The sequence below is a fragment of the Physella acuta genome, unplaced genomic scaffold (assembly GCF_028476545.2).
Source record: "Physella acuta isolate Inbredline_101_S28 unplaced genomic scaffold, ASM2847654v3 ptg000015l, whole genome shotgun sequence".
NCBI classification, from domain to species: domain Eukaryota; kingdom Metazoa; phylum Mollusca; class Gastropoda; family Physidae; genus Physella; species Physella acuta.
Window position 1 is genome coordinate 73,707 of NW_026731535.1, and position 16,780 is coordinate 90,486.

Consider the following 16,780-nt stretch of genomic DNA (forward strand, 5'->3'; position numbering starts at 1 on the left):
CGAAAGAGACGAACTTTAACACGCAACCAGAGAGACTCAAAGCAGACAGGTTATTACAGAAAAGAAAAATGGCAGATATCGAACTACAGGCACTAGTAAGAAACCTTCAAGAAACAATTAAAGAACTGAGAATCGCAAGACAAGACGAGCGACCATTAAGCATGAACCAGGGGTTACCACAATACGACGGGTCAGCGCCATATCAAGTGTTTTGGAGTAAGTTTCAAGCCATACCTCGCATTAACAGCTGGGATGAAGATAGTCAGCTACTGCATCTACCAGCTTGTTTGTAGGGGAGTGCGGCCAATTTTGCTTTCCTTGAGCTCACTCAAAATGACCAAGCAACACTTGGAACGTTTGTCACACCACTGAGTGCTAGATTCGATACCAGGGTGGGCCACCGCTACGCATCTGACCCAGTTAGAAAACAGAAAGATGTCAGCAAGGGAGACAACCGCAGAATATACATCAGACGTGTAACGACTGACAGCTATGGCTTATGATATGAAGTACCACTCCACCCCTAATGATGTGAAGTATTCTTGTAATCCTAATGATGATGTGAAGTACCCTTACACCCAGGATGTTAAAACAAAGTGTTCATGTAGTGTATCAGAATGTGGCTAGAAGATAAAATCTGGAATTTGTAAGTGCTTTTTTTAATCACAAAGACATTCCTTATTAATCTTGTTTTGTCTGAGTTGATCTCATTTTTTTCGGTTGGCACAAACAAGCTCCATTATTTCAAAAGGTCCAGCAGAGAATTGAAGTGATGATAGAGCAGCCAGGTGTATCTGATCCTCCAATTTAGATGTCTTTGGACAACATATACATCTTGATGAGGTGTCAGTGATTTGTATGGGAAACTGGGATGAAATTCTATTTACTGCTGCTATGACTGACTTGTTGGCTTCATCAAAGATTTTTCTAGTTTGTCAACTACATCGATACTTGGTAGGGGAATTATCAACACCAAATGATCAGTTGATTGCTAGTCTTCTCCCCCACATAACATTTTTTGAGAAAGGTCTTTAGGTATTTCTGATTATCTTATACGCAGATCCAAATGTATCCATCGGTTTCATGGATTCCAAGCTAAAATGGATAACTAACAACACATTGGATTGGCTCGAGTACAAAATTTTCTTTCCATAAAAAACTATAGCAGACGACGCACGACAGTCACAAATTATCAATAACTGATCGGCGCTAACAAAGAAATAGAAGTTAGACATGGTTGCCATGTAAAAACAAACATGTCTTTTTAGAAAGCATTTTCTAGAATACTAATTTACATTCTTAATTGAACTTGGTACCAAATTAAAGGTAAATAAATGTACTTTTGAAATAAGTACATTTTTTTTTAAAAATTATTCGGTATGAATTTTTTAATTCAACTTTTAACAGTGCCAGTGCTCCTGTTGTGAGTCAAGAACCAGCAAGAACAAAAGATGCAGAGGTCCAAACAGATTAGACAGCAGATGATATTGTCGATCTAATACAGAACCAGCAAGAACAAAAGATGCTGAGGTCCAAACAGATTTGACAACAAATGATATTGTCCATCTAATACAGAACCAGCAAGAACAAAAGATGCAGAGGTCCAAACAGATTTGACAACAAATGATATTGTCCATCTAATACAGACAGTAGAAACACAAGAGGCACAGTATGATAAATTAAGTGCCTTAATAAAGCACCGAATATTCATGTATGATCAATTTTCAACTGATGCTGTAAAATCTTTAACTGGTTTTAGTAAGGATGCTGTTTGTGTCCCATTTGAGTTCTTTGTTTTAGATAAAGAACTTAATGACAAAAATGAATTGTCACAAATGGATCAATTTTTTTTTTAACCTTGATTCCTTTAAGGCATGGGCTAACTCTAAAGGTTAGTTCTCTAGATTTTAAAATATCTGTTTCAATGTGTTCTCATATTTTTAGGACAATAATTTCTGTTCTTTATATTAAGGCCAAGGCTATCAATATTTAGCCATCTAAGGATCTTGTTAAATGTTATATGGCCACCGCCTTTCTTAGAAACTTTCATGAATGCAGAGTTATTTTAGATACCACAGAATTTTTCTTACGGAAACCTATAACCCAACATCCCAGAAAGCAAGTTTCAGTTTTTACAAGAACCAAAACACTGTTATGGCACTTATTAGTATTATACCTTCTGGCGCTATTTCTTTTATTTCTGATTTGTGGTTAGGCAGTATTTCAGATAAAGAGATCACGCTTAGAAGTGGAATTTTAGATCTTCTAAAAGGAGACACTGTTATTGTGGACAGGGGTTTCATTGTTCTTGAACCTGAGTTTAATAAAAGGAAAATTTCACTAGTCACACCTTTCTTCTTGAAGGATAAAATTCAGTTCCCATTGGAAGAGCTTAGTGAAAACAAAATGGTTTCTTCTCACAGATGTCATGTTAAGAGAGCAATTAATAGAATTTAAAATTTTAACATCTTACAGAATGTAATTCCTGCTTCATTTTCATATCTAGAAGAAACATTATGTATGTGCATAAAGCATAAACCAGCTGCTAATGCTAAGCCTATACTTGGATCTGTTTTTTAACAGCAGAGATCACCAATGTTATTATGAGACAAACTGCTATGCTAGCGATTTCATCGAGAGCAACAAAGATAAGCTGGACAGCCTTCTCCAATCACAAGTCCACAAATGGACTCCATTCACCCACAAATGGACTCCATTCACCCACAAATGGACTCCATTCACCGTAGCTGAATTTAGGGCCTTTCTTGCTGTGGTCCTGAACATGGGCTTAAACCAAAAGCCCAATTACAACGCTTATTGGGACACCTGCCACCATAGCCAAGAAACACCATGGTTCCCTGCTCATTTTAATCGCGACAGGTTTCAGATCATTCTGAAATTTCTGCACTTTGCTGACAACAGCCAGATGCCAGAAAGGGATGAGCCAGATTATAAGCTCTACAAGATAAAAGAGATTGTGGATTACTTCAACCAGAAATGCATCTACCACTACCATCCCTTTCAAAATATCAGCATTGATGAGAGCATGATTGGGTTCAAAGGGCGAACCCCCTACCTTCGCCAGTACATGCCCAATAAAAGGCACTTAAGGTTTGGCATCAAGTTGTGGTGCTTGTCAGACAGCTCAAATGGCTATCTATGCCAGTTTGAAATTTACACAGACTCTCAGGCTAAAAGACCAGCAGTTCCTCCAGCCAGGTCATTCACCCACGAACTTATTATTCGTCTGCTGACCAACGCAGACTTGCTACACCGAGGTCAGCACTTGGGTGTTGATAATTTTTTCACCTCGGTAGATTTGTTCCATGAACTCTATACTCTGAACACTACAGCTACTGGCACTGTCAGGATTAATAGGAAAGGGCTGCCTGAATTTTGTGTTAAAAAAAATTCAAGTCTAAAGAACTTACATCAGCAAGGAATGGCAACCTTCTATGTTTGGCCTATCAGGACAATAACAGAAAGCCTGTTCTGTTGTCTACCATGGCAAAGTCTGGCTTCATTGACACAGTCAACAGTAGGAACCAAGCTGTCAGGAGACCTGCTGTTATTCATGCTTACAATGAAGCAATGGGTGGTGTAGACTTGGGGGATGAAAAACTATATATGTACCTGGCTGAACGTCAAACCCTCAAATGGACAAATAAAGTTTTCTTCTCATTGTTAGGTAGAGCTGTGCTAAACAGCTATATATTATACAAGCTGAACACTACAGACAAGCCTGTGCTTTTTAGATACAACTTCATCATTTCTGTTTTGGAGAGCCTGTCCTCTAAATTCACACCAGCAAAAATTATTCGTCGCAAATGGACAAGGGAGGAAATATCAACCACCAGAAAGGGTGTTGAGTCCCTAGTGCCTTCTGCTTCCAGTCATCCACTAGGTGGCCATGATTTAGTGTAAAAGCCAGTGGGCAAAAAAAGACAGTGTGTTGCAGGTCATTCTGCAAGAGTCAGAAGTGGGTGGGAGTGTTCTGGTTGCAATGTTGGACTGTGTCCAGAATGCTTTGCCAAATACCATAGGACCCTGTAGTTACTAGTGTTTGTGATTTCTATCAAGGATACATATGTGCTTGTTTTAGTACTTTGTTTTTTATATTGTGGTGTTTGTTTATGAGAATTTATGTGTACTTTATTCATGGCATTAAAATTATTTATGATGGTGAAAAATACTGGTTTGTAATTTATATTCTTAATTTTATTTTCTATGTTTATAGATTGTGTTTTCATATTCTTTATTATTTAAGCTTTCCATTAATGTATGGGTTTATAGGTCTATAATGTATAGATCATAGTTTAAAATGGTAAAATTACAAGGGGGTATCAAAATTTATAAACTTTGCAATTTTGATCCCATTTTTTAAAATCACTTCCTAGAAATTAGCTGAGCGCTTAATTAGCTAGAGATAACAAGGAATAGTCGTGTCTCTTTTGTTTATAGTTGTAGCCCTTGGTTGAGAATTAACATAAAACTAGGGGTTCACATAAGGATTGACACGGTTGGCATGTGGTTTTGGAAGAGGACATAGACGAGTGGGCTACGTATTGTGTATTGTAATTTGTATCGTAAACTTTTATTATGTATTATATTATTATAGTATTATTTATCTATATATATATAAATACCAAATTACATTATTATTTAGTATCATCATTAGAGTTATCAAGTCTGTTGTATCGTGTGCTATATGTTGTGTTATCCTGCATATCCCTAGACAGAAGAACCCAACATTTGGGCACTCGTGAGCACAAACTCAAAAAGGCGGTAAAGGATTAGAGGCATGTTACAAGGTCACTGAAGATAAAAGACTACATAACTCTCAAACACTCCTGCAAATCTACCATTCAACAGAAGCAAACTGCAGATAGAAATTCTACAATTTACACGCAAAGATGAGGATTTCAGGTTTTTACAAACAACATCACACTTACACTAGACATATGGATCAAAGCATCAGGTTATCAATAAAACTTATAATGACCTAATACAAATCACACTCACAAAGTCCTGAACAGTGTACACACAGACCTATACACATTTCTACAGGATAGGAAAAGACACTGACTTATTAAAAAAATGCATTACTGCAGACCCCACTAAACCTATGAGCAAAGGCTTAGAATCAGAAATAGTACCTCCATTTGATACCACAACACAAGATAGGGGCAACACCCATTTTCAAGAAACAACCCTTACCAGTCACCTCAGCAAACAGAGAACCTTGATGCTACAGATGAAATAAAGCCAGTCGTTTTCAAAGAAATAGCACACAAACCACTAGCTATGGAAACAACAAGCAAATTTTGCCAACAACGTACCAAGAAATAACAGAAATAACATACAACACTTAAAGTTGCCTGAACAAAAAACAATACACCGGCTCAGAAAAAAATCAACAACACACTAGCTATCACAATTAGTGACAAAGGTTGTTCAACAGCAACAATATGCAACACATTTGTAGGACCACATCAATATGCAGGCAGATCTCAGAGACTATAAAGTTTTGGGTGGGCAATACACACAAGACCAACAACTGTTGTCACCATAGCCACAAAACAGTAGAAGCCAGTGAGTTCAAACACAGCCCATATGACTAAATTTTAGGCAACATGCAAGGTGTCAGACAGTGCCAGGTAGAGAACAACAATCAGATATCCATCCCCTCCCCTATGTCAGCAGCAACATTCTAAAGAAAGCTATGATTCGATTAAGTTAAAGTTAGTCTCTAAAATTCAACGGCAAACTATTGTCAAATTTTACAAGACTCAGAGAAAAGTTACAATATAACTATCAATCCCCAGTCCCACCCCATTCGCCACTCGGTGATAAGGTTTTGGACGGACTGAAACAAGTTTTGGATGGTGTAGACCATCTATAAATCCACCTAGCTTTGTTGGGTACCTGACTTAGTCTGGGAAAAAAAGGGAGCTGGGTATTGTTATGCAGAGGACAAAGAAACAGGTAAACCCTACTTCATCTGGTCTACAGTCACATCTAAAAGGTACCTGTACTTTTTTAGTTATTGTAGTGCAGACAGTTATAATTTACTAAAATTGTTTTACAATTTATAAATAAGCAATAAAAAAAATTCCTAAAAATGACTCCACAAACAAGACAAATAACCTAATGATCTATTCCTGCCTGTTCTTCCTGGTTCTCTTCATCCACGGGTTCCTCTGCCTCCTCCCTCTCCCCTGGCTGGTAACATGACTCAGTAGCTTGCTGGCCTGTCATGATCTTGCCTTTAACAGCCAGGATCCTCTGATGGCAGGAGTTGCAGTAGAATATGGGTCTGGAGGCTGGCTGGTCAGCACAGGCCCGGTGCCACCAGGTTCGGCAGTTCTCACACTGCAGCCAGTCAGCATCCCTGGCAGCCAGGACCTGGCACTCTGGTCCCCCCACACACAGGACAGTGGTCTCCCTGTCCGTGTCCCTCAGGGCTACGGCCACCAGCTGGAGATAGCTCTGTACATGAGCTTGTGTCATGACCACAGGGGGAACATTGTTGATCACAGCCTCCACATTCTGGGCATACAAAATTAAATCAATGAGATACACAAAAAATAATTATAATGGATTAACCATTAATGTCCCGTAACGCCCGCTGCCGCCCGACACCGTTAATGTCCCGTAACGCCTGCTGCCGCCCGCTTACAATACGCATAGAAAAATTAAATTTGTTTCATTAAAATTTGGCATACAAATCCTAATTTTTAACTAAACAGGAAGTTGGATAGTTTCAGCATCCTTTTCCGGTCTTCTAATTTCAATGGCGCTTTTGAAAGATAAAAAATAATAGTTTCTTTCTATCTCGAAATTTTAGACTCATCTGTCCTATTTTTAGTAGATTTAATATTAAAAATAAAATGAAATAATGCCTCTAAACGTATCTAGGCATGTATTTTATGAATTATATATCTTAAACATAACCAAATTGATATTTAACTGTTAAATTCGATGCATAGTTGTTTAGACAAAAATAAATAAAGTTGACTACCGAAAATGACCTGTTTTGAATTTTCTCCGACATTTTTTATTTTTATACTGTACTTTTACCGAATATAATATATTCTATTTAATACTGTTGGAAAGCCAGGTTTATTCCCAACATTAAGCAGTAGTTTTTATCTTAATTTTCAATTTCATTTAGACAAAAACAAATATTTTGTGAAACTATTCACTTGATCATACAGAGTTATGCTCCTTACATTGGGCCATCATGGGTGGAGTTTTGGTAGAATGAATGGTACATTAATGGTTAAACAGTCAATATCATAGCAAAGTTAATATAAATTGTTATGTTAATAATTTACAGACAAATACTAAACTAATGTGAAATAATCCTTGGTTACTATTTTTTCAGATTCCTCCATTTAATTTAATACTAGTTGGACATTATGCTGATGTTTCCTTTAAGGTTTTTTAACCACAAGGGATATGCCAGACTGCGCCGCCAACGGCCATTCAGTTAAAAGAAAAATCTCAAGAACAATGTTTAGCCCAAATAGAATAATCATCAAGCTGTTGATCTTACCATAAGCAGATGAACTCCAGAGTTCAAATTGTTATCAACTTTACTGCACTCTTTGAACTGTGAAGTCCAGCTCGACAGCATTTCTCCTGTATGTACTGAACGGATCTGCATGTAGCGCCTGGTTTGAACAAAGTTGTTTTAGGTACATATTCATGAAGGTGATTAGTACACTAGTTTCATTATAATTAAATAATGAAACTTTATTATGTGACAGTCCACCAACAATTGTGTGGAGAACATTTCTACCAGACACTACAATCCCCACACAACACACAGACAGTCCAGCCTACATAACTCACCTCCACTGCAACATGTAGCCATTAGCAGCTATGGTATACTTGTCCTCAGTTTTAGGGTTCATTATGGCCACTGTCCTTTTCTTGACATCTGCCACTAGAGCCATCCAGCACGGGGCAGGGATTTCCCCCGACTGTCTCTCCTGGTCAGTGAACTCAGCCCCACAGTGGATGGGCAGGACCAGGTACTCAAATGTCTTCAGGTGGACCTGGACCAAATTAAATACATTCAAAAATTAAAGTTAATGCTTTTTAATTAAATTTAACCCAGTACAAAGTATAATATGGTAAAGCAAAATAATTTTAGTTGAAATTTAAATGAATTTTGAGGCAACAGGAAATACAATCAACAAAGTATGATGGGACTTTCATAGTAGCTAAATGTTGCAACATTTTCAACAGCCCAAACTACTTAAGTGAAATTTATTGTTTAATACAGCAAACTATTAAAACAGGATATTTTATTGTTCATTAAATTGTGAAAGCAAGAATAAATAATAATCAGTAGTTCTCAAACCTTTTTGAAAATCCTATCACTGTAGTTCCCACTTCGCCAGGAGTGTACAACATCAAATGGAATGAGAAACATTTTTCCACTGTGTCTTTGTGCCAGGATTTCTAGGTAGGCATGCAGTACCTAATTTGTGGTGAAGAACATAAACAAAATGCTAGTCTGGATATATGCCTCAGCCAACAAACCTGTTTAAACTAGTGTAAGTATAAAACAACCATTTTTCATTAATTACAACAGCCTGCTTTCTCTTGAAATTTATCTTAACAAAAAGATTACAGTCCATTGAATTAATACTAAATTTATATATTTTGGCAACATTTGTGTCATTTGTCGGGTAAGCTTTTTAAAATTAAACATTAAAATTCAAGAACCTTAACACTGATTTCCTCCCCTGTTCTAAGTGTGTCCATGTCAGCCTGATTTAATTTGTAGCTACCAAGCCTCAGGATTTGACCCTCAGCTAATGCCAGTTCTCCCTCTATCGGCCTTGTATTTGGAAACTCTGGTAGATGGCTAGGCCAGAAACTCAAAGTCTGTAGAAGATCCCTGATGGGGACATCTGTCTGGAAGGCTCGGTATGTTAAACAAGCAGAAACTTTATACGGATACTGGTCAAATCCAGGGGAAACTTGTTTGATGTGTTCCATGATAGTATTCACTACCTGAGGAATGGGAATAAAAACAGTCTTTTACCAGCCATGATATAGTGAATATTAGCTATAGTAAATATAAAGCATTGCACTACATTATCTACAACTTTCTCAAAATTTTCCTGTTAAAATGTTCAATATCATCCAAGTTTGTAATTGATCAAAATACTCTCAATAAAACTAGTATTCCTAGTTTTTCTCAGCTACAATACTTCTATTAAAGAATGATGCTTTGCTAGTAATTGCAATATGTAGAAAATGTATAGTATTTTAAGTGTTACTTTTTTAACTACACTGGACACTACACCAGGTCTAACAAAACCATTGAAAACTCCACTCCCTACCTACGTAACATATTCTATCCCACCATTCTCACCCCAACACCCATAGTGTTGTCCTAAACCACAGGTTGTTAGTAAAGTCATGCTTTGTATTTCAGCATTAAATTTTATCATTTCAGTACAAAATAGTTTAAACAATGATTACTAACCTCTGTGCTCTGACAAGTTCTGATCAGCACATCAGGTGGGTAATCTGGACTAGGTGCTGCCCCTTCTTTCACTTTCTGGGCCCTCTCCTCTGGTGACTCCAGCAAAGATGCCACCTGCATAACTTCCTTCAGCACATCATGGGATATGTTGGCAAGATATGCCTCAACTTCCTGCACTTCTCTTTCTAGCCTCACTTCCATAGTCTCACCTTCACTATCTTCAGTTTTATCACTTGCCACTTCATCATCATCTTCTTCATCATTCTCATCCTCCTCTTCACTTACCTCATCATCAGAGTTAGGCTGCATGCTGTCATTCCTTAAAGCTGAAGGTCTCCATCCTTGGCTAGAAGTGTTCACATTACACCCCGGGGATTTTTTCTTCTTGTTATACAAATCTCTTGACTCAGGCCCATTATCATGGGCATCAGATATGTCAACCTTAAGAGAATCTGAAAAATTTTCATTGTTTGTCCCATTAACTTTAACCTCTTCTCCATTAACTGAGTTTAAACCCAAATCAACTTTTGCTTTTACACTACTCAAACTCTCATCCTGACCTAGAGTTTTGTTTTGAGCTGAGCCAGTTGAGCTCCTGGGTTTTTTAACTGGTGCTGGCCCAGATTCCACCACCCCTGAGTGCGCCTCCCTGGTAACAAACTTGTGCTTGATGTTTGTGCGCAGGTTATGCCCTGAGACAGACAAAACAGGCCCGGGCTTCACCACTGGTGGCAGGACGTTGTTCTCTTTTGTCTGCAAGTGTTTGTTTTTTTTCCTGGGGCGCCCACGCTTACGAGGCTCTGGAATAGGTGCACTAGTTTTCAGTTCCAGTAGTTTGGGCTGATCATCCGTCTCTGTCACCAGCTTGGTTCTGTGTGATGTGCAGTTCCTCATGACAGTGAGGACTTGCTTCAACAGGATCAGATCTTTCTCCATCTGTTGGTAGGAGTGGCAGCAGCACAAGCTCAGGACATCTTTCAACACCACCTGCAGCTCTTTCAAGCGCTCGTCATGATGAAAGGATGAAGGCACGCTGCCATGTGACAGAGATTCAGCCAGGCTATCCAGGGTTATGGACCTGCCAAACACCTGCCACCTGACTGGGACAAGGGACTCGTTGTACAGAGGTTTGTTTGAAAACTTGAGCCAGGCGAAGATATGCTCACACGGGAGGTCTGTGTTTAAGAAATACTGACAACTGCATTTACTCCCTGTTGTGTCAAGAATGAACTGGTCATCACTGTCAACCCTCTTGACAAAAATCATGTCCGTGTGTGCTGTGATTTCATACAGGCTGCTCAATGCAACAGATATCTGGCACGTTATGGCACTCCAAGCCTTTGGAAAACAAAACAGCTTGTACAGCTGACAACTTGGATCAGCCTCACCCAGCCTATGCTCTTTTAAAATCTCTTCTGGCTCTTCATTTCTATCAAATTTTAACAACACTTTTATCACTTCTGACAAACCCATTGTGGGTTTGATAAATGCTTTTAATGAATTAATATAATCCACTTCCACTGCAGACTTGTGATGCTGCAAGCCATCAACTGAGTATATCTCATACTGCACCCACTGTTCTCTGCAGCTATCCCACGTCTGCAGAAATTCCTTAGAATACTTAACAGGCCTGGCAAGAAATAATTCCTGCATTTTCATTTCATACAACTCGACAGTATCAGCGCTCATCATCTCTTTATAGAGATTTAACAAAGTACTCATATCCTTGGATCCTTTCAACTCCCCAGCAAACTTCTCCAGGATGTAGGACCTACTCCAGGCTATGGACGCCTGAGGGATGAACTGCTGAAGGAACTCAGCATTACCCTGAGAGCAGTCCAGCACCACGCCTTTTATAGAATCACAAAAACTTGGGTTGTTTCTCAGGAAAATTTCTATAAAACATTTAAAACAAGTTTCAGCATCTGATAAAATTACACAAAATGCGACAGTGTGGGTGTTCAAGTCACTATCCACACCTACTGCACTGACTAGAGACATTTTACCATCACCTATGTTGTGCGTCACTATCTGGAGTAGCCCACTATGTAAAAGTTTCATCCTCTCAAGCATACCTGATGTTTGGATGTACACAGCACTGGGCACAAGATCAAAGTTAACTATCTCAACAATACACTCCATATCCTCTGCCATCAGCTGGTCTAAATCGGCTAAAAACGCAAACTCTGTCCCTTCTTTTTCAAACGACGAACCTTTCATCACATTCTTAATCCTGTCAATGTTTATATCAGCGGTAACCTGACTGGATGAGTTTGAAATAAAATGCTGAACTTTAAAGAGAGGGACTCCAGCTCTAAGCAAGACACTGGCCATCCTACGGTCCTCACCCTGGAGCCTCTGGTTCTCTGAGTGTTTGCTGTAGACCAGGTCAGACACCTGGTGGGTGTGCTCAAGGTTGGCTTCCTTGATGACCAGGGCTGATCTTTTTTTGTTGACTGACACTAAAATTGAGGATGTACATCCAGTCTTACAGGCTCTACAGGAAAGAATTAATGGAGGTATATGAGAAAAATTAAACAAGAGCTAGTACATTTTTCATTCTACAATAAAACAAGCTTATCTTTTTATAAAAATTGTCAAAAACAGTTTAATTTAGATCACACACAAAACACTTATTGAAGATATAATATAGATTAAGTATAATTCTTTTTAAAATTTTACCCTCTAAAAACTAGCAGACAATGTGGATCATTCTAGTTAAAAACATAGGTTCACTATAGACAAAATCATGGTCTATTGGGCAGATGAAATAGAGTTCATATGTTTCTGTGACATCTGTATATCAAGTAACACTAGCCGCTTGTGTGTACTTTCTACCGAAAGGTATCCATCTGAGCTAGGTGAAACCTGGGATGTCTCAGACAGTCAGGTCCAGAATCAAGTTAGAAAGTCTAAGTTTGCATTTAGGTGAACTATAGCTCAACCACACCAGACCACAATGCTTAACTACACACTGACACACACACACTGATGAAATAATCTTGAAAAAGTCTTACTTTTGTAGTGGATGATGACCTGCACTATTACGGCTGTAGTTTCCATAGTGTTTGCAAATCAATCTAGCAAAACAGTATTTGAATTTTGTTGGAAATTTCTGCTTCAGAGCCTCATTGCTGTTGGCAGCTTCAACAGATTTGCAAGTGCCAACTATATAGGCAATCTAAACGTGAAACAGGAAGTAATGATTTTAAATTGCTACCTGAAATCAACTTTACTGATATGGGTGAGTAATAAATTGAATTATAAAATATCAAAGAAGTATTTTATCTTGTTGAAAAAAGCTTTATAACACCTATTTTTTTATTAGTCAAATCCTGGTAAAATATGAGATGCGAATCTCAAAATGGCAAGTTGGTAAAATGATTACTGGTAAATGGCTAGATATTTTTGTTTCTTGCTTATAATTGTTTTTTTTCTATGGGGCTAATTGCTACAAAAAAAGTTTTCAACTAAACAAGTATCGATCGTGAGTGGTGTATGTTTTTTTTTAAATCTAGATCTAGATTAAAAATTACATAATGTCGTTACTCTATCGCCCACTTTCTCATCAGCGGGAGGAAAATCGTCACATGGCTGAGGGTCACTGAGTTCACACTGGTTTAGAAATCAGTAGGCCAGGCCTTCAGCATATGTCATAGAGTGTTAACATTGTATTCTGAGATCATCAGTGATGTCACTATAATTTTTCCCCAAATCAAGTAGCCTTATACAAAAATCGTACAGTGGGTCATTGTGAGATATGTATAAGCTTGCAGGCCTTCGACCACAAAAGCAAGATTAGCGTTACAGAAATCTGCCTCAAGAGATGTAGCCAACATTTCTTTTATCAAACGGAAACATTTAACAGTAGGCTAAACTGAGAAGTCTAATTGGAAAATTTTGAACTGAAAATTTAAATTAGATCTACATTTAAGTGTTTTTCCGTATCAGTGAGGTGTGAAACGTCGAGATTTGTAAAAATCTCGATTTTTTTTTTTTTTTTTTTGCACGATTACAAGACTTTCTCTATACTTCGTATATACGAGAAAGTAAAAAAGGCCAACATTTTTACATTAAGTAACAGATTTAGATGTGATATTTGGGCTGTTTCGAAGTAAGTGGAATTTAAATATTTAAGTCAAAACTTTTTGTTCAATTTCAGGTGCGGTTAAAAATGGGAACATCAGATTCATTGGACTTGACTAATGAAATACATCTACGTATGCAGTGAAGCATGCAACTGCGTTATAATAATACAAAATTAAAGTGTTTAAAATGTAAGTTTCCATAAAAGTTCATGTAAATCATCGGATTGTTGGAATTCAGGCACAGTAAAATTTTTGCGGATAACAGATCAATCAGGTAGGGGTAAAAAGTTAAACAAAAATGTCATAAGACAGGCCATTTTCGCACCCTTCTCACATTTTGTTGACTCACCATTTTGAGTTTCATGTCTTGCAATTTACCAGGACTTTCAAAACCCATATTAGTCTTATGTTAAGTATTGGTGGACATAAATATTATTAGCACTCTAACCAGTAATCCTGATTTGATTTTTACCTCATTTTCTCTGGAGTACTGCTCCAAGGCAGTATGGAAGGTATCCCATGAAGAAAACTCTCGACCGACATCCATTGTTCTGCTTTAGCCTACAAGTCCAGATAACTTAACACAGCCATTTTCTAAGAGTAAAAAGTACAATAAAATAATTATTAGGATGTTTGTTATAAATATAAATTGAAAATTTTGAAGAAGCTAGATTAGATCCAGGGGTCGATATTTTATTAGTAAATTATTAGTTATAGAGGCCTAGTTGACAAAGTTTAAAAGACCCCTGGGCCCTGGGGCTATAAGGAAGGACTAGATCTAGATTTTCTAGCTCTAGAAATCTACCAAATTTGAATAAATTACTAATTAATATCTAGAACTAGATAATATAAATATAGTTAAGTATATAGATTCTAGATCTAGTATATATTATTATATACTATATAGTATATAGATATAGACTTCTATATTATATTTAGCATTTAGATCTAAATCTATTCTTCCAAGGCAAGGCTATTCTTCTAATCTAAGCTAAGCAAGCGCCAGTGCCAGTAAACTGCCTAAGTCGGCCCTAAGTCTAAGAAGTATATTAGTATTATTATACTATTAAAATAAGTAATAAGTAATAAGTAATAAGTAAACTGCTGAGTAAAGGCAAAGGTCAAATGGATTACAGTCGGGAAAAAAGCCAGAGACTAGAGACCGGCAAAAGCGGCAAAAGTGGAAAGAGTTTTCTGTGGCGGTCCATGAGTATGGGCACATAAGGGAAAAGGTTATTTCAAGTCGACCCTTTGCATCCTAGGCCCTGGCTGACGGCAGCTGAACGTCTACTCTGCCTGTCGTCATGTTGGCTCGAAAATTTGACTGAATTTCTGAGGTTTCAGATGTTTTTTTACCATCCATAGGCCTAACCAAAAAAACCATGGAGCCATGCATTCATCATTCATCATAATAAAAATTATGCAACCATCAAACACTAAGAAATAGTATTTACTACATTGAATTTAGATAATCTAGAATCTAGATATCAACTAGATCTAGATAAACATACAGTGTATAGCAATAAACCAATGAATTTTTAGTTTAAAGCTAATTTGTACCTAACATCAAAATTTGATACAAAACACAAACTTTGTTCATAGCCTACCCGGCATTTTCTACGTAACAATGGTGGATTGGAATTTAAAATCTCTTCCGGAATTATAACCACACACATCAGTCCAGACTGGATGTAGTAGCTAGAGCCAAAGTAAGGCCTAAGCCCGTTTTCTGGTCTGTTGGCATTTTTCCCCTCATCCTCTTAACATTCCCCTACTGATCTGAACATGTCTTTTTGCGTGACTCAACCAACAGCATTTGATAATGAAATCAGTGACAACGACACGTGCGTGCCTGAGAAAGACAGCCATACAAACAAAAGGCAGTGTTTCTGTCACAGACTGTATTATTATGTATCTTTATTATATTGTGTTTTGCATGAAGAGTACCTGGCTAGCGGAAGGACTGTCTGAGCGATCGTCATGTGTTTTTCCGTGTTTTGGGTGAGATCGCTCATTGACGTAAGGGAGAGAAAGTTGTGAATAAAAGAGAGAGCGAAAGGTGAACGGGTGTTGTGTGCTAGGACTTGGGACTGGAACGATGTCTGTGACAGTTTCTTCCACCTTTTTCTCCGGGGGGGGGGGGGGGGGGCACTTAAAATTTTCGGGCTGGGTGATAAGGAGGACTAAAATTCATTTTCGTTCGGGTGGACGTTCTTGAGGCTCCTCCCTTTTCCCCCTCCCCAAGAGATGCCTGGAAGAAACTGACAAATGGGCTGTTTTTAAGTATTTCTAACCCAACTATACCCCATATATATTGATATAGATGTGTAGCCTACTACTGATTTTATATGAGGCTCGCGATTGCTGGAGACAAAAATCCATCTAGGATAGAAAACTCCGAAAGCAGGCCTATAAGGCGTAGAATTACCTATTCTTGTTTACTTTCTGCAACCGAAGCTGGTACCAAATCTATAGCTTAACTATACTTAGAGGTTCCCAAACTCTTTCGAGTGCCGACCCCTTTTTACTTTCTCGTATACAAAGCAGTAGCGTAGCGAGGGGGGATGGGGGCGGGGGGAACATATGTCCCCGGGCGCCGAGCTTAGGGGGCGCCAAAATGGGTTGGAAAAATAAATTGAAAGGTTGAGGGGGTGCAAATTGAAAGTTTGAGGGGGGGGGGGGGGGGTGCAAATCAAAATCTCGAGGGGGGGTGCAAATCAAAAGTTTGAGGGGGGGGGGTGCAAATCGAAAAGTTTGTCCCCGGGCGCCGGGAAGGGTCGCTACGCCTCTGATACAAAGTATAGAGGAAGTATTGTAATCGTGCAAAAAAATCGAGATTTTTTCAAATCTCGACGTGTTACACGTCTCTGAGTCGGAAAAACATAGTTTTGCAATCTTGTGGGTGTGTGTGTGTGTATCTGTGTGTGTGTGTGCACAGAGTTTCTTCCAGGCATATCTTCGGGGGCTTTAAAAATTCTACCGCCCCCCCCCCCCCCCGAACGAAATGAAATTTATATAATTTATATAGAAAGTATACACTTTTAACAGTGTCCGCCCCCCCCCCCCGAAGAAAGTCTACCGCCCCCCGAAAATTTCAAGTGCCCCCCCCCCGGAGAAAAAAGTCTGGAAGAAACACTGTGTGTGTATGTGTGTGTGTGTGTATGTGTGTGTGTGTGTGTGTGTG

The 16,780-nt window shown here is 38.4% G+C and overlaps 2 protein-coding genes across 2 annotated transcripts; one reads left to right on the plus strand and one right to left on the minus strand.

Annotated features, from left to right (window-relative positions):
• The first annotated feature begins 617 nt into the window (after window positions 1–617).
• LOC131936416 (piggyBac transposable element-derived protein 4-like) lies at window positions 618–3,924 on the plus strand. The gene is made up of 3 exons (XM_059293393.1): window positions 618–646; window positions 2,584–3,313; window positions 3,418–3,924. Exons 1-3 carry the CDS (start codon window positions 618–620, stop codon window positions 3,922–3,924), a joined length of 1,266 nt encoding a protein of 421 aa, XP_059149376.1.
• A 2,223-nt stretch (window positions 3,925–6,147) lies between these two features.
• LOC131936427 (uncharacterized) lies at window positions 6,148–14,838 on the minus strand. Its single transcript, XM_059293403.1, has 9 exons — window positions 14,731–14,838; window positions 14,069–14,190; window positions 12,526–12,689; window positions 9,509–12,005; window positions 8,740–9,030; window positions 8,372–8,491; window positions 7,858–8,063; window positions 7,559–7,676; window positions 6,148–6,549 (listed from the first exon to the last, which is right to left on the minus strand). Exons 2-9 carry the CDS (start codon window positions 14,141–14,143, stop codon window positions 6,148–6,150), a joined length of 3,873 nt encoding a protein of 1,290 aa, XP_059149386.1. The 5' UTR covers window positions 14,144–14,190; window positions 14,731–14,838.
• Window positions 14,839–16,780: the final 1,942 nt, after the last annotated feature.

Bases quoted from the DNA above. Each gene is read 5' to 3' on its own strand.
- LOC131936416 (XM_059293393.1), top strand. From the start codon at position 618: ATGTGGCTAGAAGATAAAATCTGGAATTT. The intron at 647-2,583 runs GTAAGTGCTTTT...GTTTTTTAACAG, and splicing joins GAAGATAAAATCTGGAATTT to CAGAGATCACCAATGTTATT. The intron at 3,314-3,417 runs GTAGATTTGTTC...AAAAAATTCAAG, and splicing joins TTGATAATTTTTTCACCTCG to TCTAAAGAACTTACATCAGC.
- LOC131936427 (XM_059293403.1), bottom strand. From the start codon at position 14,143: ATGGATGTCGGTCGAGAGTTTTCTTCATGGGATACCTTCCATACTGCC. The intron at 8,492-8,739 runs GTTCTTGAATTT...ACCACAAATTAG, and splicing joins GGGAGGAAATCAGTGTTAAG to GTACTGCATGCCTACCTAGA. The intron at 6,550-7,558 runs GTAAGATCAACA...TTGTATGCCCAG, and splicing joins CTGGAGTTCATCTGCTTATG to AATGTGGAGGCTGTGATCAA.